The sequence below is a fragment of the Peromyscus maniculatus genome, chromosome 2 (assembly GCF_049852395.1).
Source record: "Peromyscus maniculatus bairdii isolate BWxNUB_F1_BW_parent chromosome 2, HU_Pman_BW_mat_3.1, whole genome shotgun sequence".
Classification (NCBI taxonomy): domain Eukaryota; kingdom Metazoa; phylum Chordata; class Mammalia; order Rodentia; family Cricetidae; genus Peromyscus; species Peromyscus maniculatus.
This window is the reverse complement of record NC_134853.1, coordinates 151,910,057-151,935,353: the sequence shown is the minus strand read 5'-3', so window position 1 is coordinate 151,935,353 and position 25,297 is coordinate 151,910,057. Positions and strand designations below refer to the sequence as shown.

Genomic DNA, 25,297 nt, shown 5'->3' with positions numbered 1-25,297 from the left:
CTTAATTAAAGAAAAATTGACATAAAAATCTCTTATTGTTGTTGGTTTTTTTTGAGACAGGGTTTCTCTGTGTAGCTCTGTCTGTCCCTGAACTCTCTCTGTAGACCAGGTTGGCCTTGAACTCATAGATATCCACCTGCCTCTGCCTCCTGAGTGCTGGGACTAAAGGTGTGTGCCACCACTGCCTGTGAGATTTATTTTTTTATTTATGTATATGTGTACGCCGGGGTGAGTTTATGTGCACCATGTGTGTGCAGTGGCCAGAGGGGGTTGGATCCTCTGGAGCATCCACGAGTAGCTGTGCTGTTATTTGTGGCCATAGCACAGCCCTGGCTGGACAGCAGCTTCCAGAATCACAGCTCTTTTCTTACCTTCGGCTCTAGAACCTTTTACTGTTATTATCCTTGAGACACGGGGTGGCCATGGAGCCCCAGGTTGGCCTCAAGGAATCCTCCTATTTCTGCCCCCTGCTGGGGTCAGGCAGAGTTGGGGGAGGGCAGGAGGTCATGTTTTCCTAAAGTGAGATCTATTGGGCCTCATCCCTGATGGGTATCCATAACGCTGCCAGCACCTTCTGAGTGTTACAGCTGTTCCCTGGTAGGACATCAATACAGGAATGCAGTGTGGTCCTTTCCTATAATCCTTTCGGCATGGCCCACTTCAGACATCCTAAGTCAAGTCAGCTCGCTGTTCCCTGGTAGGACATCAATACAGGAATGCAGTGTGGTCCTTTCCTATAATCCTTTCGGCATGGCCCACTTCAGACATCCTAAGTCAAGTCAGCTCTGAATCTAGGTCTCAGGCTGGGCAGAGCTTCTTGGCCAGCACAGGTTCCTCTGTGCTGAGACCTCACTGCCCTCTGGTGGTCAGCTACTGGAAATGCAGCTCAGTTCCCAGCTCTGCATTACACACACGCCTTATTCCAACAGGGTGCAGCCTCTATTTCCCAGGTGAGAACCCAGAGCTTCCAAGACTCTGTTCTGCCCTCAGATCCCAACCATAAACTACAAGGCCCCGTCCGTACCCCCAGCCAGACACGCTGGTTTCATCAAGCCGAGCAAACAGCCTTACTAAGGAAGAGTGAGAACACTCACAAGAGCGGGAGGAATTCCAGCGGATCAACGCCCCCCACGGCCTTCCTCAGGCCGGCATGTCCCCCAGGTGTCAGTTCCGGGGGACGGTCAGGAGTCTCCCTGACAATGCCCTGCCGCCCTGCTGACACACCAGAGGTTTCCAGCTGTGTGAGCACCCTGGAAGCTGAGGCCCTGAGTGCAGACATGCTACCCCACCTCACCGTACCTCCAGCACCTGGCACACAGTGCCAACCCCACCGGCAGCTGATGGTGGCAGTGTTTCTGTGCCAGTCTTTGAGCCTGGTTCCTCTGGTGCCCTCCCTCTCCCTCCCAGGAAGCAGCCCTGACTCTTATAAAAAACTCACATTGATTTATTAGAATATGAAAAAGGTTCAGTTTCTTCTGTACAGGCGGCAGAGCGGCGGCGGATGCGGTGGCTTTGTACATGGTTGTCGCTGTCACCTTGCATGGAGAGGAGACAGCTGGGCCAAGCACCCATGGCCCCATCCCCTGGGAGGGACCCCTCTGACGACTGCACAATCCTGGGGAGGGGGTGCTTGGGGCTGGACAGACGCCCATTGGCTTGGGCCAGCCATGGGGGCCGAAGGGAGAGTATGTGCTTCTGAGCAAAGGCCTCTGGGGTCCAGTAGTGTCTACTCCAGCAGCCCTGGCCAGGGCAGGAGACCCTGGGGGAAGCCTAGGCCCCAGGGCTGGGCTTCACCGCAGGCTGGGTGTGCAGGGGGTCTGGATGAGGGGCGGTGGTGGACAGGCAGACCCTCGGGCAAGGTGCGTGCTAGGAGGCCCTTGCTCATGTTGGGCCACGTCTCAACCAGTGCTGTGGGCAAAAGAGCCCAGCAGGCAGGGGTTCGATTTAGGGAAGGAGGGGTGTTAGACAGCATGAAGGGAGGAGGAGGGGGAGGGGGGGAGTTCTGACTGGTGTGGGGGTCTCAGACAGGAGTGCCTCTGTGCAGACAGAACCGTACTTACGTGGAGGTGCGAATAAACCAAATGTAAAAAGGCGGCATTTTCTGGAGCCTCGGACAGTCCCTCCCATGTCGCAGCCCCAGAAAGGCCCAGTGGTCCTCATCACCCAAGTCCCGCCACTGTTCCATCACCCAGTTCCCAGCAGGGAGCTCAGAGGTGCCCTCAGCCTGCAGCTCTGAGTGAGGGCAGCTCAGGTGGCTGGCCAGGGTGCCATGGCTGGCAGGAGTAGGTGGGTCTGCCATGGGTCACCCATCTGTCTCCCAGCCACATGCCTGCTGTCCTCAGATACGGGAGGGCCCGGTCAAGGCCAAGGAAGGTTCGGCTCCCTCCTTTCCTGGTGGGACCACAGTGGAGCCAGCGGCTCTTTGGTTATAAGTGATGATCAAAGATGGAAAATTGGTCTGGATGAGGAGGGGTCTGCGGGAAGGGAGGGCCATGTGGAGCCCTGGTTCCTGTATGGGGGGAGCCTGGATCTCGAGATGGGGCGGGGCCTGCCTCAGCAGCCCAGCTCTTCTGCCAAGTGGATTGGGCAGGCAGTTCTGGTGGGAGAGGACACTGCCCAGGAGGCAGGGGCAAGCTGTGCTGCAGCGGGGGCTGTGGACCCAGCTGCCATGCGTGGGAAGGGGGCGGGGCCAATCCAGGTCTGGAGGCGCGGGAGCCCCCAGCCCCCACTCTGTGGGAGAGTCTATGGGACACCCACGGGCCTGGCTCTAATGGCCTTTGGGGATGAAAGGCTCTCCCTCCCCAGGCTCAGGGTGGGGGCCTGGGTCACTGAGGCAGCGCTGTATTCTCTGGGAGCTGGGGCTGTCACTTGGTCCAGGGGTGAAGACATCGTCGGTGCCTGGGGAGGAGGGCTCCTTGCTCCGCATCATGATGACGCCATCCTCATCCTCGTCTTCCTCCTCCCGAGTCACCCTTGTTGGATCCCGGTTTAGCCCCAGGACCTTGCCCTTCAAATCCTCATTAACCAGGTCCACAGACTCAGGCGACTGCGGGGAGGCTGGGTCGATGGTGATAACGGGCAAATCTGCCTTGGGCTCATAGGCCAGTGGATCTGTGGATTGAAAGGGAAGGACAGACGGTTCTGGCCCTGAGCCCTGCTCAGGATGTGCCACACCTCAGGGACCCCTTCAGCCTCTACTAGCGGCTCTCAGACCTTCCCGTGAATGCAACCATGTCTATGGGCTTCTCAACTTTGTCCACAGGGGCCGAGTGAGCCCTGCTACCAGCTGCTCCTCTATCAGATGGTTGCTTTCCTTGGACCAGGGGTTCCCACTGGTGTCCCACAGGTTAAGAAATAGAGCTTTGGGCTGGAGAGATGGTTCCGAGCTTAAGAGCACTGGCTGCTCTTCCAGAGGACCAGGGTTCAATTCCCAGCACCCACATGGCGGCTCACAACTGTCTGTAACTCCAGTTCCAGGGGATCTGACGCCCTCACACCAATGCACATAAAATAAAGTTAAATAAATTTTAAAAAAACAAAGGAAGAAATGGGACCTTTCCCTGAGTCATGACCTGTGGGCCCAGGCCCGTCCCTGTTCCTCTGCATGGACTAGTGACTGTCAGGTGCTCTGTTGTGGCTCCCTGGCAGCCCTCATCCTGAGTGCCACGGGCAACGCCTCTGTGCCTGGGTTTGACAGCAGAGCGATGCTGCCCTCTCTGTGAACACCCAGCCCCTCGTGACGTGGACATAACTCAGGGTTTGAGAAGAGGATGTGATGTGATGGGGGAGGCCCGTCTTGCCCTGTGACGCTGAGGCCTGTCCCTGACACAAAACACCCCGCCTGAGGGCCCCTCCTTAGCCCTTTACCTGAGCCTATGCGGGCCCGCGACATGGTGGGTGAGTCCAGCTTGTGGGCCGGTACCGTCAGGTAGTTGGTGATCTGACAGAGAGAGTGGACAGGGTGAGGAAGACACTGGGGCAGGGGTTCCTCAGTGGGCTCCCATTGCCTGGGCCAGCACCCACACTGACGTGGGCAGACTCAAACAGATCTACTTTGAGCTAGCCTTGTCTCCAGCCCACATCTGACCCCAAGATTCTAGATTAAAAAAAAACAATAGAATAGCAATAAAAAACTTGGAGTGGCCTGCCTGCCTAAATCCTGTACGGCGCCCAGGCATTCAAACCCAATACATCACAACTGAGCTCAGCTCCTTACCTTTCAACAAGCCTTGTTCCTTTCTTGGGTACTCTGTGACCTCTACCACCCCCCTCAGATTCCTGTTCCACCCCAGTGGCCCCACCTGAGTAACCCAGTCACTCAGTCTTGCCAGCTCCACTTCCCAGTGTCCCCTGCGTTCACGTCTTTCTCTCTCTGACACCCCCACCCATTCCCCACATCACTCCTCAGGGGATGAGGCCCAAAGCCTCACACCATCAATAAGCCTCACGATCTGCTGTCTGGGTCTAAAGTAGGTGCAGGCCCTCAGCGGAGCTCGGCAGAGCCTGAGGTGCCCTGTGGTGAGAGGCAGGAAGAGGAACCAGCCTCCAGCATGTGAGGAAGGCAGGCCCGGCCTGACACGCACCTTCTGCTCCAGCTGCCGGGCCTTCTGTCTCCGGAGCAGCATCTGGTTCCAGGCTTCCTCGTAGGGGTCGGCCACCAGCGTGTGTCTGTTGTAGGACCGCAGCTGAGGGAGGAACCGCCATCAGGGAGGGAAGGACTCAGAAGCTGGGCTGGAAGGCCAGGGCCAGGGAGGCTCTGGGTGTGTGGGAGGTAGGAGCAGGGCAGGGGACACAGAGCAGGTGCCAGGCTGGGGCAGGACCTCACCCGCTGCCGGGTCTTCTGCAGGTTGCTCCTCAAGATTTTGCGGATCTCCTCCTCCTTGTCCTTGGACAGCGCCGGCAAGATGCGATCCGAAGTCACGGACTTGGGGTGGATGTTCCTGGGACAACAGAACACAGGTTAGGTCTCCATTCTGGCAGCAGGAGCACACAGCCCTGGTGGCCACCCCAGGCTAGGGCTGGGGAGCTAACATGGGTGCAGATGCTGCCCAGGCTGGCCAGTGGCACTCACTGCATGGAGACGGTCGAGACAGCGGAAGGGATCTTGCCCATGCCTCCACTTTCCACCAGTTCAATGGCCTGCTTCATCTCCATCTTGTGGTAGAAGGCAATGAGCTGGGGCTCTTTGGAGCGCTCGCCAGCTATGAGACACTTCTTCACATACTTCTTATTAAAGCGGTTGAGCCTGTGGGAGGAGGGGGCAGATGGGGCTAGTTCCTAGGCAGGAGAAGATGTCCAGGCCCCCAAGGACCCTCAACTGCCCTTCCCATCCTCCTGCCCACCAGACCTTCACCTACTTGTCCTTCCAGTGATGGTGGCCATAGTGACCACAGATGTCCTCGATGCCTGTCAGAAGGTGGTCCAGGAACTGAAATGGGCCCAGGGCCAGGTCAAGCCTTACTACTGGGTTCCTTCCCTACCCGACCCTCCTTCACCCCAACTATGGGTCTGCATAGCTGGCCCTGTAGTTCCAGGAGTAGCCAGGAGGTGGCGCCTTCCCCTTACTCATCCTGAAGCCCAAAGCCACACACTGGTGAGCATGGCCTCTCTGAACCCACTTGCTGGCTTCAAGCAGAGGCAGGGATGGTATAACAGCCTCTAGGGCTCCCAACTGCTCACACCACACTTTCCCTTCAGCTAGAGCTTGGCAGGGGGCCCCAGGGGCCTGAGAGACCACCTAGCACTGGGATGAGGGAAGGCGGGCTTAAGGCCCAGCTAGCTGGGCCCCGGCTCCAGCCTTCTCCCGCAACCCAAGGCCCAGCCCAGCCTCCAGTACCTGTGTGTGGATCTCCTCGTTGATAGAACGCTTCGTTTCTTGCTTTTTCTTCACAGCCAACAGGTCTACCAGGGGCCGAATGGTCATGCCCTGGAGGGCAGGCGAGTATCAGACATCCTGGCTCTGCCACCCGGCAAGAAGGCTGAGGAACCTCCCTTCTTCCTGAGGGCCTCCGAGGCGAGGAGGACCTCCCCTTTGAGGTCCTCCATCCCCCAGGACTGGGGGCTGATAACTCTCTACCTCAGTGTGTAAACAAAGGCAGGTCTCTAAAGCCCACCTCTTCCTGGAGTCAGCAGTCAGAGGTCGGACAGCTCAGCCGCGGAACAAGCCTCACTGCCCATGTAGCTGGGGCCTGGGTTCAGTGCGGGCTCCCCCCAGATCTGCTCTGCAGCCCACGGAGTCCTGCCCTGCAGACAGAGAACTACCTCTGCCCTGCCTCCCTCACAGGCTCTACGTGCTCACTGGTACTTGTGCTACAATACCTGCAAGATCCCTGAAAGACGGCTCCTTAAAATGTTCCCATTTCACAGATGAGGGAATGGACAGTAGAGAGGCTGAGTGGCTTCCTAAGGCCAGAAGCAGCAGGCCCAGAGTCAGGCTGGCTCAAGGGGGTCAGCACCATGCCACCTTCAGTGAAAGCGGGCTTGGAAACCCACCAGACAGACTCAACAGCAAGGTCAAGATAAAGCGGGGTTTCTGAGGACGGAACAGAGCAGGAGGCCAAAGAGGGGCTCGTTCCTATAAAAGGACAGAAACTGCACCCCACTCCAAGAGGGCTCTCCATATCTTTTTCTCATGAAAAGCCAAAGGTGTGCCCATCTGGCACTATGTGAGGACTAGTGCCCAGGGAAGACAGAGGATGGAAGAGAAATGGATGCCCAACACAGTCCCTCACCTGTTCCAGGTCAGTCAGCTATGGGAGAGCAGTGTGCACCATCCCACACGGGCCTCCCTTGGGGAGGGCGGCTAGGGACAGGGGCGGGGCTCTGCTAAGCCTGGGTCATTTAAATGCTCAGAAGTCACTGGCCGCAGGCTTGAAAGGCTCTTGGGGATCACGTAGCCCAGTCTCCTCACTTCACCAATGGGAACTGAGACACAGACAGGTGCGCCTCCCGAGAAACACAGCTAGTGAAGCATTAGCCTGAGCCCGGGCCTCAGGCTTCCTGGCTCAAAAGATGGTCCAGCTGCCTGTGCCGTGCTGCTGGAGACGACAAACCCTGAAACACTGCGGCAGTCTGGTCTCAGGCCTGCCAGCTGCCCACGTCACGTCAGTGGCTCTTAATGACGTGGGGCAGCACTCTGGTCACCTCACACGCTAATCGCTGACTTCACAACGTCATTACCACAACAGAGGACTGAGGCCACCCAGAGGAGGCCTTGCCCAAAGCCATGCGGCAAGTCAACGACAGGGTGCCCACCAGAAGAGTCAGGGTCCCCAAGGCAGGGGCCTGCCCACCCCAGGCCCAGCACCTGCACAAAGACTGTGAAGAAGATGACAGTGATGATGGCAGTGAGGAACAGGTCACACATGGGGAAGTGCTTCTTGTCCAGGAGGTAGCCCAGGGAGAAGGCGATGGCCCCTCGCAGGCCCCCGTAGGCGATGATGAACTGGTCCTTGGGGGTCAGCTTGACAATGCGGAACTTGTTGATGAACCAGGTCAGGCCCAGCACACCTGCCAGCGGCCAGGCGGAGGGGAGGTCAGGTTGTCTGCGTGCCCCTCCACTAAGGCCCACCTCGCTCACTCACTTCCTGGGTCCCTCAGCCCAGGACCTCAGTGGGCCTTTAAAGAGTTCCTCAACCTGCACCTGTTCTGAAGATATCCAGAGGCCTTCAGAGGCCCCAAGTCAAGGGATGGGAGGAGACAACAGAATGGTAATGTGCTGTTACTTATTAAAACAGCTGGGCAGGAAGGAGATAATGGTCTTATTCTCTCTCCTTTTCTATATACCGGAACTGTCCATAATAAACCGTGACTGAACGATGAGGGCTGGGGGGAGGGGTGCAGGAGAGCGCTTTGTCTGCGTGCACGAGGCCCTCGGTTTGATCCCCAGCATCACAAGACACACACACAAAGCCTGCCTGCCAACAATAAAAATCCCACCCGTAATCCCAGCACTCATGACGCTGAGGCAGAAGGATTACCAGGAGTTAGTCAAGGCCAGCCTGGTCTACATAGTAAGATCTTGTCTCAAACAAACAAATATAAAAAACTCCAAACAAAAAACTAAAAAATGAGGGGGCTGGAGAGATGGTTCAGAGGTTAAAAGCACTGGTTGCTCTTTCAGAGGTCCTGAGTTCAATTCCCAGCAACCACATGGTGGCTCACAACCATCTGTAATGAGATCTGGTGCCCTCTTCTGGCCTGCAGGCAGAACATTGTATACGTAATAAATAAATAAATAAATAAATAAATAAATAAATATTAAAAAAAAAAAAAAAAAAACTAAAAATTGTAGAGGGGGACAGGGGAAGCCACCCACAGCCCATTCCCTTACATACCGTACCATACAACACGACCCAGCTAGCTGTGTGTCACACACATTAGACACGTGAGAGCCCAGATCTTACACACCTCAGCACACATATACAACATACAGCACCACACACACATACCACAGTCCAGCTCATAGAGACACCCACCCACACCCACACCCCACAACCTAGCCTCACACTGTATGGACATCGCCCCTCCTCGGCCTGGCTCCTTCCCACGGGGCACATACACACACCCCTCCCTTGGCCTGGGTCTGGCCCTTACCCAGTACCCGGGCGATGAGGCAGAAGAGCAGGGTGCTGATGACGAACGTCCAGTTCCACTGGTGGGAGCCGGCCACGGTGGAGACTCCGAGGAAGATGAAGATGAGGGTCTCGCTGACGCTGCTCCACATCTTCAGAAAGTATTTGATGGTGGTGTGGGACTTGTGGGAGATGTTGGCCTCCACGTAGGGCCGCATCACTACTCCCGAGGCGATGAGTCTTGGGGTGAAGAAGAAAAGGGTTCAGGGGTGAGCTGCACCCACTCTTAACAGGCTGACCAGCCACCTGCTTACTAGGCGACTCGTAAGGACCAAATACCCACTGTGTCGCCTCGACACACAGGGCCAGGGAATTCTTGTATTTTGCAGACAAGAGATGGGACTTTTAGAAAAATAAGGTCACCTCCATTGTCCAGCTGAGGTGAGTCAGTGCAAGAGACTAAAGTCTGTGCAATTCCAAGGTCTTGGCCTTTTCCCCAAGGCCACACTGCACCTGCCCAATGACAGCTAGGGACAGACAGACTCTCTGGTCTCTCGGGTTTCCCTCCGCATAGGAAGCTGCCAACGCACAGGGTCCCACTAGCTCAGTGGTTCTCAGCCTCCCTAACACTGCGACCCTTTAATACAGTTCCTCATGCTGTGGTGACCCCAACCATAACATTATTTTCACGGCACTTCATAACTGTCATTTTGTTACTGTTATGAACTGTAATGTAAAAATCTGTGTTTTCTGATGGTCTTAGGTGACCTCTGTGAAAGGGTCACCACCCACAGGTTGGGAAGCACTGCTCTAGGGACCTTTGCAGGCTTCTTCCCTACTACCCAGAATCCCCCAGTTTAGACTGGCCTCTTTACTTCTGGTCTCCTTTTCCTCACTGACTTGTGTCCCATGGCCCACTTCACACTCTAACAGGGAGCTCAGGGCTTTTCTACTCAGGCGGGGTGATATGCTCGTAAGCTCTTTCTAGGGAGCCTGTGCCAGCTTCCATCTAGTCATTCACTTTGGGGAAAAGGGAGGAAGTGGCAGGACTGAGACCCTCAAGCTCAGGGCTTCTTCCTAGGGAGCACGGAGATCCTGCCTCTCGTGCCCGAGACTAACCCCAACACAGGTTGCCTTTTGGCCCATCTGCTTTCAGGGCCACCTTCAGATCCTGAATCCCAGAGTCTACTGGAGTGTTCCTATGGGCAGCCTCTGATGACCTGGACCGCTCCAGTGGACACCGGTGGAGTCTGGAGTCCAGAGTCCGGGTGCTGGGGAGCTCCTTGGTGACCACACAGATGTCACGCCAAGGAGCTTCCCCTACCGAGCCTGTCACCCTGCCACGCCCAGACTCACGCCATGATTCCTGACAGGTGGAAGAGCTCGGCTGACAGGTAAGCCATGTAGCTGTAGAGGAAGACGAAGAGCGGCTCGATGACGCGGATGTGGGAGGTGAATCGCGAGGTGAAGGCCGCGATGACGCCGTAGACCACGCCCACAAACACCCCGCCGAGGCTCACTACGAAGAAGCTCAGGAAGCCGAGGAAGATGTCCGAGATGCCCACATATTCATAGTTGGCAAACTCCTCAAAGAGGTGATAGAGGACCTGGAGAGGGCAGGCAGGCTGGTGGGCAGGAGGGCAGGGCCCTGGTCCCACGTCCCACGGCTCCCTGGTTATCCCACCCATGCTCATCTCATCCCTCCACGATCCACAGCCACGGATACAGCCTGCCTATCTGGCGGCAGGAAACCCTAGTGCTGAGCATGTGTAGAGCCTGGGCTGGGGCTGGGGCCCTTCCTTTGGAGGCCCGCAGCACACCCTGCTGGTAATGAACATAGACTCCAAAGCCGGGCAGCCAAGCTACCATCCTTTGTACACATGGCCAGAGACCCAGCCTTCTGTGCTTCAGTTTCCCACCGCTGGGAGCAAGGGGAGCGAGTGCCCATGTCACAGGGCTGTCAGGAAAGTGCTCGGCAGGATACTCCCCGTGGTGCCGCCCTACTGGTGGTGGGGTACCACTGAGTCTACTTGTCCATGTTTGAGCATGTATAAACCGAGGCCTTTCTGGATTCTCTCTCCGTTAGTTAGTACGAAGCAGGACGTGAATAGCAAACCCATTAACCTCTGAAAACGCATGGGGCCAGGTCATCTGGGACCCACCAAGCGGGACCGACAAGTCTCCATTTAAACAAGTGGCCCAGGGCGCTGCATCAAACAGCCAAGCTCAGGCGCAGTGGAGCCTGAGGCCCGACAGCGTCCCAGCCCTGAACAGGACAGTCTACACATGGGCGTCACATACGGACCATCTTTATTGTATGCAGGCCAAGGATCCCTATCTCCTTGCTAGAGGGAGGCTCAGATATACCGATTAACATGCCAGGGGGACCTGCCAAGGGGCAGGACTGGGCCCAGAACTTGCTCCCTCAGTCTCCGGGTTTTGTTCTGAGGGACTGACATGGCGGTTCCCCAGTCTAGTCAAGTCCAGCCCTAGACAGCTCTGCCAGGAACCAGACGGGGAACTTCCAGGCCTGGTGGAAGGGAAGGTGGACAGGAGAAGGTGATGGGACAGAGACCAGATGCCAGGCAGCTCGGGTACAGCATCACTGTCTTGGAAATATGGTGTTCACACCTGTACCAAGCTCTAGAAAAGGCCCAACTTGGGCCTGGCAGGAAGGCTAGATGGCGGGCACTGGCTGGGCTCCAGGGCTGCCTGGGGGACCACGCCTGTCTGGGAGGCAGGATGGTCCTCAGCAGCAGGTGTGCTCCGCCCTAGGCTAACCTCACTCCTGGTCTGGGGTGCTCATGAGTGCTCAAGTCTACTGGAACAGTAGAGGCCAGCCAGGTCCTCCTTTCTAGCCTGGAGCTATGACCAGAGAGAGGTATGACAAGCAGAGAAGAGAATATGGTGTGGGCCTGTGTGGGTGTGTGTGGAGTGTCATGTGACTCCAGCAGCAGCACTCATCAGCTAGACGCCTCCATTTCTTCATGGGGTAACACTCGGATAAGAATGCCAGTGTCCTGGTTGTCTTTTGCTATCTTTACACAAGCTAGAGCTACCTGGGAAGAAGACCTTCAGTTGAGAAAAGGCCTCCATCACAGACTGCCTGGAGCCAATGCTGTGGGTTTTTTTTTTTTTTAATTCAAAGGCTGATGAGGGAGGACCCAGCTCACTGTGGATGGCACCACCTCTGGGCAGGTGGTCCTGGGCTGAACAGAAAGCAAGCTGAGCAAGTCAACAAGCAGCACTGTCCCCCAGTTTCTGCTGCTTCAGTTCCCACCTCCGGGTTCCTGCCTTGAGTTCCTGTCCTGACTGTAAGCGGAAACAAAGCCTTTCCTCCTCAGACTGCTTTTGCTCGTGGTGCTTGATCTCAGCAATAGAAACCCTGACGAAGACAGCCAGAGGCACTCTGCAAACCAGATAAGGCGAGACGCATTCAGACTGGAACACCTAATGGTGGCCACACGGTCACCACTGTCACCGCTGTCAGGACATGCGCAGACCCTACACACCCAGGTCTGAGTTGTCAACCTGATGCAAGCATGCCTTTGTTTCCAGTGGTGCCAACATGGATTCGTAGCCAGACTCAGCTAGGTACCGATTGGCTTCAGACACACATTACTAAGCAGAAGTCCTATAGGAATCCCAGGAAAATGACAGGCTAGCTTCTATGTGTAACCCTTGGCAGGGGCTGCTGCTACACGAGACCAAGATGGAGAACTGAATGATCAGGTTAGACTCGCTGCTTGAGAAGCGGCGAGGGACACAGGAGCAGAAGGAGGAGGAGGAGGCTGAGGCTGAGGTTGGTAAGCAATAGTCTGTTTCTATGGAGGTGTCGCCTCCAAAGGGGCTGGAGATGGCAAAGCGCGGTACCAGCAGGACTGGGCATGGACCTCTGTGTCTTTTGTGTTTTTCTGTGTGTGCAGACCCTTTCTTAGGGGTCCAGTTTTGGAGGGGACAGAATGCGTGTGCACACATCGGCTTCCTGAGGAAACTGGCTGATAGCCATGTACAGACACACACAGTTCTGCCAGGTGCAGGTCCTTGCCTGGCCCTAGGCAGAGAGCACTACTACTCTGTCAATGGAGAGGCCTGGACGAGGCAGAATCTCTTGCTGAGAGTCACATAAGACAAAAGTAGTCAACCTAGACCTCCTAAATTCACTTATCACGTTCTACAGGTTTGGGGGAGCAGATTCCTTTTCGTTTCCTTTGCCCTAAACCCTGCACATACCAAATTCTCAAATGGCCAACACAAGAGCTAAAAGGCTCCTTGGAGATGAAATGGGCTGTGAGAAAAAGAAGGCACAGAGAGGTTCAGTGATCGGGCAAGACAGCCACAAAATGCAAGCTGACCAGGGAATCAGGGGCCTGCTGGGCCAAGAGCTCCGGTCCTGGAGGGCAAGACCAGGCCAAGCACACTGCCTCAAATCTCAGCCTCGCCACATTCTAGCAGCTTGTCTAACTTCCGTGGGCTGTTCCTAGTTCTGAAAGGTGAGACCAGCACATCTCTCCTCAGGTTGTCCTGAAGAGAAAGAGAGGGAATCCACGTTCCAGTGCTCAGAGCAGTGCCTGGCGCACAAGCACGGGGGACACTGGCCATCTATCCCATCCTCGGTGGGAGGATAAGGCATTGCTTGTGCCCCATGTGCTTGGGGTGTGGCCCCGCCCCCTCACCACAGTGACGGCATCATTGAGCAGGGACTCCCCGAAGACCAGGATGTGGAGCAGTTCGTTGATGTGGATCTCCTCGAAGACAGCCAGCACGGCCACTGGGTCCACGGCGGAGATGATGCTGCCGAAGAGCAGCGTGTCCAGCAGGCCGATGTTGTTGATCTGCTCACCGCCCACCAGGCACACGGCGTACAGGAGGCCCCCCAGGAAGAAAGCGTTCCACAGTGTGCCCACCACAGCGAAGATGAGGATGGTGCCCAGGTTCTCCGTGAACTGCCGCAGCGGCAGGAAGTAGCCGGCGTCCAGGATGATGGGCGGCAGCAGGAAGAGGAAGAAGACGTCCGACTGCAGGAAGGGGGGCGTCTCGCCAACGCCCTTGATCAGGCCCCCCACCAGCAGCCCCACCACGATCAGCAGGCAGCTCTCCGGGACGATGCTCGAGATGGTGGGGATCACATGGAAACCTGTGAGGGGCGAGAGAACGGGAGGCCGTGGGCTTTTCAGGGGAGCCAGAAGAACAGGAGGTTGGGGACAGGACTGGGGACCGGGAGAGCATCTGGCGAGAGGTGCACAGGCTTGGTCTCAGAAGGCCGCTCTGTTAACTCTCTGAGCCTCGGCTTCCTTGCCTGTAAAAGGGAAGGGATAGTACCAGCTTCACAGGGCTGTGGCATAAAATAAATGACTTTTAAAATTTACATTTATTTTATATGTGTGCGTGTGCACGCATATACATGTGAGCATGCACCATGGCATGTGGTTGGATGTCAGAGGACAACCTGGGGGAGTTGGTTCTTTCCTTCTATCATACGGGTCGTGGGGGATTGAACTCAGGTCCTCAGGCTTGGCAGCAGGCACCTTTACCTTCTGAGCCACTTTGGGCTGATGTTTTCACAGAACATCCCCCAACTGTCTCTGTCACTGTCATAAACTGTTGGGAAGTAGCAGCTCTAGACACCTCTAGTACACAGAAATTAAACCGATGACCAAAGAATCCAAGGCATCACGCTATTCCGGAGCCCATGGCAGCTCTTCAGGCACAAGTTCGGGGAGGCTGACTTACGTCCCATGCAGGGAAGAAGAATGGAATGATTCTGTCTCGGGGAAGGCGGCGAGCTCCATACCATGGAGGTGTGTAAGTCACAGGCTGACAATGAATGGTGTTAAAGTGGAGACGGCAGAGAGACAGGAGAATCTAAGAGCGTCAGTGCCAGGAGCAATGTGAGGACAACAGGCCTGGATCTGCAAACCTGCAGAGCACATGCAGAGATCTCCAACCCCAGACCCGCAGGCAGCAGACGGCTGGACATAACCGAGGCATGCTTTTCCGGACCCCAGGTGGCTGCTCCAGACAAGATCCCAAGAGTTCAAAAGCATCAGTCAGTTTTGGCAAGTGAAGTTAAATCTCTTTGCCACCCTACCCTGCCTTTAGCCCAATCCCATCCACTCTAAAGACAGGGCAACAGAGGCTGGAAACGTAAAGGGACTTGCCCAAAGTCAGAGCAAGTCATGGCAGAACCACAAGGGAACCCATATCTGATGATGCCAGCTCCCAGCCAACTCCATAGTTGTGAAATTTAAGTTCCCCTAGCCTCCCTCCCCATGAAGCCATCCTGACACCCACCAACCATTTCCCTAGTGGTGTTGGCCACCAGCAGCACGCCGTTCTCTGTCACGGACCATGCTGAGGCTCCAGATCCAGGCTCTGGGGAGCCCAGGTTTGGTTACAGAGCCCATGCATGGTCTTCCCTATGAGCTCTTTGGTTTGGTTTTGCAGTAGGAAGGTGGGTGAAGACCTGGGCACCCAGATGCAATGTTGGGTACCCGGACCCCAAAGCCAGCTCAGCCAAGAGACAGTGACCCCCTTTGCTCAAGAATGATGCTCCCTCCTCTTCTCTGCCTAGCAAGCTCTGAGCTGGCAAATTCCATAGTAGGTGTTGACTTGAAAACACCCATGATCCTTAAGGACCTGCCTGGCCAGATCTTTGCCTTCATTATCCCCCATTGGGAAGGAAGGACAATTCTCCCGAAAGCAAAGCCCTGCTACGTTCAGGTGCTGACCCAGGCAACGCCAGTACCACCACAGTCCCATACAATGCCAAGTTCCCCGGAGACACTGAAAACATACTAGGGAAAAACACGTCTCCATCTTAGGGTAGGAAGGAACCTCAAAGCCACCTTGTACATGTTCCTGACTTCCAAAGCCACCTTGTACACTGAAAAACTGTCTAGGTTGGAGTCCACCAGTAACACCCAGTGCTCAGCTGCCGGTCCATCTCTTGTCCCACTCTCCTCCCCGGTCCCTAATATTCAAATTCTTTGCCGTTTCCCCAAACGAGCCGTTCTCTTTTTCCGGGAGACAGGCCCCACGGTGGCTGGATAAGTGCATCTCCCCCCCCCCCCCAAGGTCCGTCCTGAGCGTCCTGTCTGCCCAGGGCACAACAGGACTCTCGCTGGGCCTCCTCCTCACACAGCCCTCCAGCCAGTCACCGCCCTTTGTTCCTGGCACCCACAGGGCCCAGGCAACCAGCTCAAGAGTGGAGCCGGGGCCACAGCTCCTTACTCAGAGACCTGCACTGTCCTGAAAGGGGACTGTGGGACCTGCCACACCATGAATCTTCAATGGTTCTCAGTCCTCCACCGTTTTGTTTTGGGTTTTTTTGTTTTTGTTTTTGTTTTTTGGTTTTTCGAGACAGGGTTTCTCTGTGTAGCTTTGCACCTTTCCTGGATCTCGCTTTGGAGACCAGGCTGGCCTCGAACTCACAGAGATCCGCCTGGCTCTGCCTCCCGAGTGCTGGGATTAAAGGCGTGCGCCATCACTGCCACTGGGCCTGGGAATAGAATTCTTATAATGGGCCAGAAAGCAGTTTCCCAAGATCAAGAATGCAGCTCTAGGGACTGGTAAATGGCTCAGCGGATAAAGGTGCTTGCTGCCAAGCCTGATGACCTGAGTTTGACCCCTGGGTGCAACACAGTGGAGAGAACTAATTCTTTTTTTTTTAAAGATTTATGTATTTATTATGTATACAATGTTCTGCCTGCAGGCCAGAAGAGGGCACCAGATCTCATTTCAGACGGTTGGGAGCCATCATGCGGTTGCTGGGAATTGAACTCAGGACCTTAGGAAGAGCAGCCAGTGCTCTTAAGCGCTGAGCCATCTCTGCTGTCCTCTGATCCTCACAGGCAGGCTATAGCATGCATGTGAGCGCGCACACACACACACACACACACACACACACACTCACACACACACATACACACACACAAATAAACGCTTTAAAAAGTGCCCCCTGCCCCGAAAAAAAGAGTCCAGCTCCCCCAGCTGGCCTTCCTTGAGTGTCCTGGGTCCTGCTCTACAGCGTTAGCAACAACAGCTGCCTTAGGGGAAGACAGAATTGAAAGAGACAACCCAGAGGAAACAGAAGACAGCATCCACCTCCACCCAGCAGAAAGGCTGGGAAAACGCCTCTTGTCGAGTGTTCTCCTGCCTGGGGCGAGTGTGTGAGTGAAGCAGGCCAGGAGCAGTAACAAGGAGGATGTTTGCTGTCCCTGAAGGGCTCCCACAAGGCAGCACCGTGCTGGGAGCACATGCCCTCTCCCGAGCTGGGTGGTGCTGGGTGGTGCTGGGTGGTGCTAGGTGGTGCTGGGCGGTGCTGGGCGGTGCTGGGTAGTACTGGGTAGTGCTGGGTAGTGCTGGTTGGTGCTGGGTGGTGCTGGGCGGTGCTGGGTGGTGATGCTATGCTGCACAGGACAAACCTGGGCTCTTCAAGGAAGGGTTCTGCTCCAGCACAGGTGTCTCGAACCTGGGGCAAAGAGCTCTCAGCCATTTGCTAGAGTGTCAGTATTCTCCCTGCCGGGCCCTGGGGACCTTTGTGAGAAGCTCATGGGGACGGCCATGCTATCCATTCTGGGATGAGTCCCCTATGGCAGGGGAACAGCTGGGGTTCCTACAGATGAGAAGCTGGTGCTCTGAGAGGCAGGATGGCCCTCGCAGGCCACTCCTGGGTCTGGGGTCTCTTGAGCAGGGAGCAATCTGCTCGCTTCTACTGAAGACAGCTCCCAGGACAGCCGGGCTTCAGTCATGTCCCTGGCATCCTTCCCCTCCCACCTCCCCGCAGCCTTCTCTTTGGTCCTGCTTCCCAGTATTCTGCAGTGGGGCTCCAGACCTGAGGGGCCTCTAGGCTGAGCCCAGGCTGCAGGAAAGGACTGAATCTCTTCACTCTTGGCTTCTTGCCTGCAGTGGGGAGCACGTTACTGGAAGGTGCTTGGGGGAGGGGCAGTGTCTGTCAGGAGGAGGAGACTCCTTGCTTGTCCCTCTCCCAAGGCCTTGATTCCAACTGTCTCTACCCTGTTTCTCCCAAGAGTCCCCACACATGGGACTCTGGCTGACACCTGCAGTGAAATGGACAATAAACAGACGGGGTCTCTGCTGTGGGGACAAAGGGCACGCACTGAGCACTGAGGCAGGAGTCCAAGAAAAAGGCTCCTCCAGACTCAAACCGTGGCAGCGGTGACTGAGCTCCAATGGAATTCGGGTAGGGCAGACACAGTGAGAAGCAGATCTAGAGACAAGGGAGCCAGAATGGACCTCAGACAGCATTTAATTCTCCATTATACGGTCACTCAGAGAGACCAGGTGACCCGCGTCCATAGCCACAGAACCAGTTCCACAAGAGCTGTGTGCGGCAAAACCCGTGAGGTCCCCTCCGCCCCACAGCGTCCCCTCTGCCCCACAGCGTCCCTCCAGGCATCCTGTCCACCCGGAGCTGTGAGGCAAAAAGGTGTGGAATTCCACATCCTCGGCCTTACACAAACTCTTGAATGCAGCCCCGGGCTGGCCTCCCTGTCAGAAGTGGCTGTGGGAGAGGAGGTGTTCATTCCTTCCCGCTGAAGCGGCAGTCTGAACATGTGTGCACACAAACGCATACTGACAGAAATGTCACTAGATTTTGGACTGACTGGGGATTCTCTGGGCTCTCTGCAGCTGCTCTGCCCTACACCATGGAAACATTTTATTCACATTTCTCAGGCTGTCCCCAACTGCTTGGGTGGACACACTGGAAGCAGGCAGGGCTGTCCCATGCTACCCGAGGTTGCTAGGGTGACCACATGTTCCTGGTTCCGCTTGTCTCAGGCCTCCTTGGCCTGGGAAGTTAGGGAGGAAGGCTGGGAAGAGGAGTCTCTGAGGCCCACCAGTGTCCGGTCACCAGGGACCAGGCGGCAGACTGGGTGGGGGCTCTGTCACCCTACTGCCAGGCCTGAAGGCCACTCTGGGGCTGCCGTTCAGCCAGTCCCCAAGGGATTTCTCTTCTCTGCACAGTGACTCCATTTCTTCAAGTCCCTCTTCTATACCCCCCAGCAGCTCTTCTCAGCTCAGCGATGAGAGACGATGCCTCCCATGAAGGCTACGGTGACCACCGTTTAGAGCAGTGTGTGCAACCATCTTGATCTCATTCGCTCCTCCAATCTTAGGATGAGGAAGCTGGACATAGAGATTATTAAGTAACTTGGCTTAAATTCACGAAGCCAATAACTGGGTACACAACCCAGGCCCCGAGCCTGTTCTGAGTCATTCATATCACGACCTCTAGCTTCATTCCTAGCTGCTTTCCCAGAGGACCCACCCAGGACTAAAGAGGCCCAGTCCCCTGAAGACCAGAGGCAGCCATTTTTTTCCCATGAGCCCTTCTTCCCCAGGGAAGTCCATGTACAGCTCCTCTCTCATGGCCCTCTTGAAAACCATCTGCCTTTGAAGGGACCCTCCCAGTAACTATGCAGTGAGTCAGCCAGAAGGGTCTTTGCTGCCAGCTCTTAGGGTAACAGGTGGCAGTTAATCAGACACGGTTTCTCACGATGACCTCATCGGTGGGACACAAGAAGCAAAAGCAGCTCAGATTCAGGCACCGCCCCAGCAGGTCCCCAGACAGTGCAGGGGACAGGACTGTGTGCCACCACCCCAGCAGGTCCCCAGAGTACAGGGGACAGGACTATGTGCCACCACCCCAGCAGGTCCCCAGAGTACAGGGGACAGGACTGTGTGCCACCACCCCAGCAGGTCCCCAGACAGAGTACAGGGGGCAGGACTGTGTGCCACCACCCCAGCAGGTCCCCAGACAGTGCATGGACAGGACTATGTGCCACCACCCCAGCAGGTCCCCAGACAGTGCAGGGACAGGACTGTGTGCCACCACCCCAGCAGGTCCCCAGACAGTGCAGGGACAGGACTGTGTGCCACCGCCCCAGCAGGTCCCCAGACAGTGCAGGGACAGGACTGTGTGCCACCGCCCCAGCAGGTCCCCAGACAGTGCAGGGACAGGATTGTGTGCCACCACCCCAGCAGGTCCCCAGACAGTGCAGGGACAGGACTGTGTGCCACCACCCCAGCAGGTCCCCAGACAGTGCAGGGACAGGACTGTGTGCCACCACCCCAGCAGGTCCCCAGACAGTGCAGGGACAGGATTGTGTGCCACCACCCCAGCAGGTCCCCAGACAGTGCAGGGACAGGATTGTGTGCCACCACCCCAGCAGGTCCCCAGATAGTGCAGGGGCAGGACTGTGTGCCACCGCCTACCCATGTTGTGTTCCCACAGCTAGAAAAACCTGTAGCATGCAGTGGGTAGAAGTAGATGTAGTAGGAGATGATAAAGGTAAAGAATGCCAAGCAATGAGCCAGGTATGGAGTGCATTCCTATAATCCTACCCACTGAAGAACAGAGGCAGGGGAGTCAGGTATAGAGCGCATTCCTATAATCCTACCCACTGAAGAACAGAGGCAGGGGGACCACAAGTCTGAGGCCTGCCTGAGCAACTCGATAGGAACTAATCTGCAAAAGGATGAGAAAGCACCACAGAATACTGACGCCCAACGTAAAAGGTGGCAGCTACTCTATTAATGCCTTCTTTCACCAAGGGGCCGACGAGGTGGTTCAGCGGGAAAGTCCGGTGGTACAAACCAGGTGGCCTGAGTTGATTCCTGGAACCCAAGAAAAAGTGGAAGGAGAGCCGGGCAGTGGTGGCGCACGCCTTTAATCCCAGCACTTGGGAGGCAGAGGCAGGCGGATCTCTGTGAGTTCAAGGCCAGCCAGGACTTGTTACACAGAGAAACCCTGTCTTGAAAACCAAACAACAAAGTGGAAGGAGAGACCCGACTGCACGAAGTTGTCTTCTGACCCCCCCACAGGCATGTGTGTCCTTTCGTGTGCCCCCACATCATGTACACACATACAATTGTGACAAATAAATTTAAAGCAAAACTTCCTTCAGCTGAGTATAATATAAATACATTATTGTGACTCACTGCTGGGCTGAAAACTCTAAGGGTGGGGACTTCTTAGGGCCATCTGAGTCCCTGGCTTGTAGCACAGAGCCAACATGAACTAGTTGTGATTGACACGTTGACTTGTCAGATGTGAAGCGCAGGAAAAAGGAAGGCAGAAGGGACACTCGGAGTTCTTATGTCAAAGCAGGATTTGGGGAAAGAGTAGGCGGTGTGTTCCCAGAGCAGGGCTACTGGGCTGGGCTGTGAAGGCTCAGTCAACAAACGCCTAAGAACAGGGTCTGTTTCCTCTAAAGAACCTCATAAACTGGGCCTGGGGCGGGTGCGGGGGGGGGGGGGGGGGGGGAAGGCCTGTAACTGCAGCTCTTCTAGAGTCTGGGCCCAAGGATCCCAAGTTCAAGGGCTGTCTGTGCTACCACAGCAAGTTCCAGGCCCTCCTCAGCACCTTAATAAGAGTCTGCCTGAGAACAAAAAATAAAATAGACAGGCTTGAAGTGCGGCTCAGGGGGAAAGTATTTGCCTAGCACGAGGGAGCTAACGGAGTCAGTCCCAAACACTGCAGCTGCAGCTGCAGCAGCAGCAGCAACAGAGAACGAGGAAGTAAACAGGGCTAGAGACGACCCAAAGGTTAAGGGTGTACACTGACTGCTCTTGCAGAAGACCCGAGTTCTGTTCTCAGCACCTGTGTTGGGTGACGCCCAACCTCTTCTAACTCCACCTCCAAAGGATCTGATGCCCTCTTCTGGCCTCTATGGGCAAGTGCATGTGTGCACACACTTAAAAAGAACAGAGTGGAGCATGGTGGCACATCCCTTTAATCCCAGCAGAGGCAGAGGCAGGCAGAGTTGGAGACCAGCCTGGTCCACAGAGTCAGTTCCAGGACAGTCAGGGCTACACAGAGAAACCCTATCTTGAAAAAAAAAATGTGAACTAAAGGCTGGAGGGAGCAGCTCAGGGTTCGTGTTTGTCTGGGATAAACGAAGCCCTGGGGCTGATCTCCAGCACCTTGAGGGGAAAGGAAGGAAGAGAGGGAGGGAGGGAGGGAAGGGGAGGGGGAAGGGAGGGAGAGAAGAAGCCGATGATAATGTTCTTCACTCAGTCGGGCGTCACTCGCTCATGAGCCACTGGACAATACTCTGTCCAGCACAGAGAAAGGAGCGTTTAGTGACATTGGGATGTGAGGGGCAGGGCTCGCGTCTTCAGGTGTCTCTTCTCATTTCCTATTACACCCTGATCCTTACCTGATAGATAATGAAAAGGATCAGAGAGGTAGAGTGACCAAGGCTACAGAACTGGGAAGGGCTGCCATAATTAGAATTCAGGTCTCCTAATTGCTGGTTCTTTGAGCTCCACGAAATCTAAGCCTGTCAGGATCAACAGAACAAGAATTCAAGTCTGCCATATGCCTCCCCCACATAAACAGTCAGAAATAAATCTGCTCCCAGTACCTGGGCAGGAACCATCCCCATGCCCAGAAAAGCCGGCCTCTCTGTGCCTCTCCCCAGCATTTCCATACAGCAGCTGTCTCCTGTTCTAATCCTACCTCAGATCAGGGCGTCTTTCTAGGTTGGGGGGGGGAGGGAAGGGAGGACACATAGGGTCCCACCCCTAGGAATAACAAGTCCACATAATAAACAGCTAAAAATCTACCTGAAATCACAACAGCCATGCTGAGCTGTCTGGGCCAGGAAAAGAAGGCTGAGCCAGGGAGCCAAGAGGCAGCCTGGACAACGTGCCCTACGAACCCGGAGCCCGCGTCCTCCAGCCTTCCCACTCACGGAGCTCACCACAGAGGGGCCTTTTTCTGTGTGTCCTGTCAGAGTCAGGGGCTGGCCACAGAAGTACCTGCACACTGTGATGTGCCCGAGGCAGCTGGGAAAGGACAGACAGGACAGACAGAACAGACAGATGGGCTACAGCAAGCGTGAGAGCCATCAGCCTGGGAGGAACCCACGGGATGAAGCCGGCATCATCTTGGGGAGGCCTGCTGGGAGAGGCTGGTCCTGATGTAGATATCTGTGACCAGCCCTAAATGAGGGTGCAGTTCCCACCCTCATTGAGACCCAGACCGGCTGGCTGCCCAACTACCTAAGCTCCATTCCTGGCACCTACAAAGTGGGAGGGAGAACCGACTCCCGAAAGCTGACCTTTGACCTACACGCATCTCCTCTCGGTTTACGGGAGCTTTTTCTTTCTTTTTTAAAAATTCATTTTTTTAATTTTTTATTTTTTGGTTTTTCGAGTCATTTGTTTTAAAGACAGGGTTAGCTATGTAACCCAGGCTGGCCTCAAACTCACAGCAATCCCCCTGCTTCCTGATTCGGCCTCAGGTTAAAGAAGCGAGCCTTTGTTTTTCTGGTGTCTCCACTCAGGTTCTACCTCACCACCCGCTCTTTCCGGTTGACAGAAGTTTCCCAGTCCTGCTCCTGTGTATACAGTGAGGAACTTTCAACTTCTACCCACTTCCCAGCCAGGCATCACCTCCTCTAGGAAGCCCTCCCTGCACACTCCAGACTGAGCCCGCTGTTTCTCCAAAGTGAACATGCTCTGGACCCTCTACATTAGAGCGTATCTGCTGGGCAGCCCAGCACAGCCCGGTCCCCGAAAGGGTGACACCGGGGAAGCTAGGGTGCAGGGGACAGTGGGAGCTTCCTGAAAGTCATCAGATCCCTCTCAAAGAAGGGGCGGAGAGTCTGGACAAACAAGCAGAGAGCAGTGACCTCTGATGCCTTCTGAGGCTCCGAGGCCGGACAGTGCAAAGGATGTTGGCCCACAGGCCTGAGACACGCGGGCTGAAGCATGCGGACACTGAAGGCCTCTGAGGGTCCCCCATCAGACCGCACCCCCATCTATATGGACTGCAGCCAAGTCCTACTGTCACCAGCCTTCACCCTGTGGCTAAAGAACACTCCAGTGACCGAAACCATGGAAGCCCCCTCCCCGCTCAGCAGCAGCACGTCTGCTGTGGCTCCACGAAGCCGGTCAGTGAATTCCCCTCGCAGTGAGTGCATGATGACTCACACAGGGCAAAGGGAAGGACAGGGACCAGGACAGCAGTAAACAGTGTGTGTTGACAAGAGACAGAACTGGCAGCCACAGCACCGGCAGGAGAGGCCTCCAGCAGCCAGTACCGTCGTTACCTGGAAGGGAGACCGGGGCTGTGTGGGGCAGGTCAGTGGGATCTCAGGATCACGAGTCTCAGCGGTAGTAGGGACCATGTGACACACATTGATTTCTTTCCATTTTCTTAAAATGGACAGGGACCCCTCTGGTGATTAATTTTGGTTTTATGAGACAGTCTCTCTGTGTAGCCCTGGCTGTCCTGGAACTCACTCTGTAGGCCAGGCTGGCCTCTGCCTCCCTGCTTGCTTTGGTGATTTTAAGCAGGCCCATGCTAATTTAAAAACATTTGCTAGTCCTACGTCCTTTTGCCAGGTCTAAGTGCTTTTAGAAGGCATCGTCTCCGAGTCTCCTTTTCTCTATAGCACCAGCCCAGCCCCATTGCTAAGTTTACTTTGGGGACTCTTTTCTGCTTCTCTAGTTTTGTTTTGTTTTATTTTCAGGCGCTGAGAACAGATTCCAAGGCCTCTATCATGCTATGCAAGGACTCTACCAGAGTCGTATTTTTCAGACATTAGTTAAAACAATAAATTTAAGTTTTAAAATTATGTTTAAGGGGCTGGAGAGATGGCTCAGCAGTTAAGAGCACTGGCTGCTCTTGCAGAGGACCTGGGTTCAGTTCCCAGCACCCATGTCAGGTAACTCATAACCAACCACCTCTAATTCCAGCTCCAAAGGATCCAATGCCAGAGGATTCTTCTGGCAGCTGAAAGCACCCACGTGCACATTGTGAACACACACATACATCCAGGCACACTCATATACACATAAAATAAATATTTATTAGAAACAAAACAAAACAGCCAGGTACAGAGGTGCACGCCTTTAATGCCAGCTCGGGAAGCAGAGGCAAGTGAATCTCTGAGTCTGTGGTCGGCCTGGTCTACAGAGCGAGTTCCAGGACAGCCAGGGCTACATAGTGAGAACCTTAATCCCAACTCCAGGGGAATCCCACACCTTCTTCTGGCCTCCTCAGGTACTGCATTCATGTACACATACTCACACACAAAAAAAACTAAGACTAAAATATTTTAAAATGAAAAAAATAATAAAACTATGTGCAAGTGGTTGACTATTCTTGGGGACTTTGACACAAAGCCTCACCTTCTTGTCTCAGTCCTAAAGAGCTGTGCGGTTCCCACCCTCATTGAGAGACCCAGACCGCCTGGCTGCCCAGCTACCTAAGCTCCATTCCTGGCACCTACAAAGTGGGAGGGAGAACCGACTCCCAAAAGCTGACCTTTGACCGCTACACATGCACCAAGGCACACGCGCCTCCCCCACAGAAAAGATCTTAAATGTAATTTTTTAAAAAATGATCATAAAGAGATTGGGTGTGAGTCAGGTGGTGATAACGCACACTTTTACTTCCCAGCAGAGACTGGGAGGCAGAAGCAGGTGGATCTCTGTGAGTTCGAGGCCAGCCTGGACTACACAGAGAAACCTTTCTCAAAAAAACCACATAGGCATAAAAGAGAAAGGCTGGGTGTGAGGGAGCATGCCTTAATCCATCCCTTGGAGGCATGAGCTTAAGGCCAGTCTGGGCTCCATAGTAAGTCCTAAGTAGGTCTGGGACACAAAGCAAGATTCTGTAACAAACCAACAAACGGCACACGAGGAAAAGGCTAGACACACAGCCAAGCCTACAGTGTTTGGGG

At 55.1% G+C, this 25,297-nt stretch overlaps 1 protein-coding gene across 1 annotated transcript in view; it reads right to left on the bottom strand.

The window, feature by feature from the left end:
• Nucleotides 1-1,421: 1,421 nt before the first annotated feature.
• Slc9a1 (solute carrier family 9 member A1) overlaps nucleotides 1,422-25,297 on the bottom strand; it is a 57,230-nt gene continuing 33,354 nt past the window's right edge. Inside the window, exons 2-12 of the mRNA XM_006975620.4 lie at nucleotides 13,250-13,710; nucleotides 9,930-10,180; nucleotides 8,596-8,813; nucleotides 7,307-7,509; nucleotides 5,837-5,926; nucleotides 5,358-5,428; nucleotides 5,072-5,245; nucleotides 4,826-4,940; nucleotides 4,584-4,685; nucleotides 3,868-3,940; nucleotides 1,422-3,111 (exon numbers count right to left, since the gene is read on the bottom strand). Of these exons, the coding sequence (XP_006975682.1) occupies nucleotides 2,768-3,111; nucleotides 3,868-3,940; nucleotides 4,584-4,685; nucleotides 4,826-4,940; nucleotides 5,072-5,245; nucleotides 5,358-5,428; nucleotides 5,837-5,926; nucleotides 7,307-7,509; nucleotides 8,596-8,813; nucleotides 9,930-10,180; nucleotides 13,250-13,710 (2,102 nt within the window). The 3' untranslated portion in view covers nucleotides 1,422-2,767. The remainder of the gene's footprint in view (nucleotides 3,112-3,867; nucleotides 3,941-4,583; nucleotides 4,686-4,825; nucleotides 4,941-5,071; nucleotides 5,246-5,357; nucleotides 5,429-5,836; nucleotides 5,927-7,306; nucleotides 7,510-8,595; nucleotides 8,814-9,929; nucleotides 10,181-13,249; nucleotides 13,711-25,297) is intronic.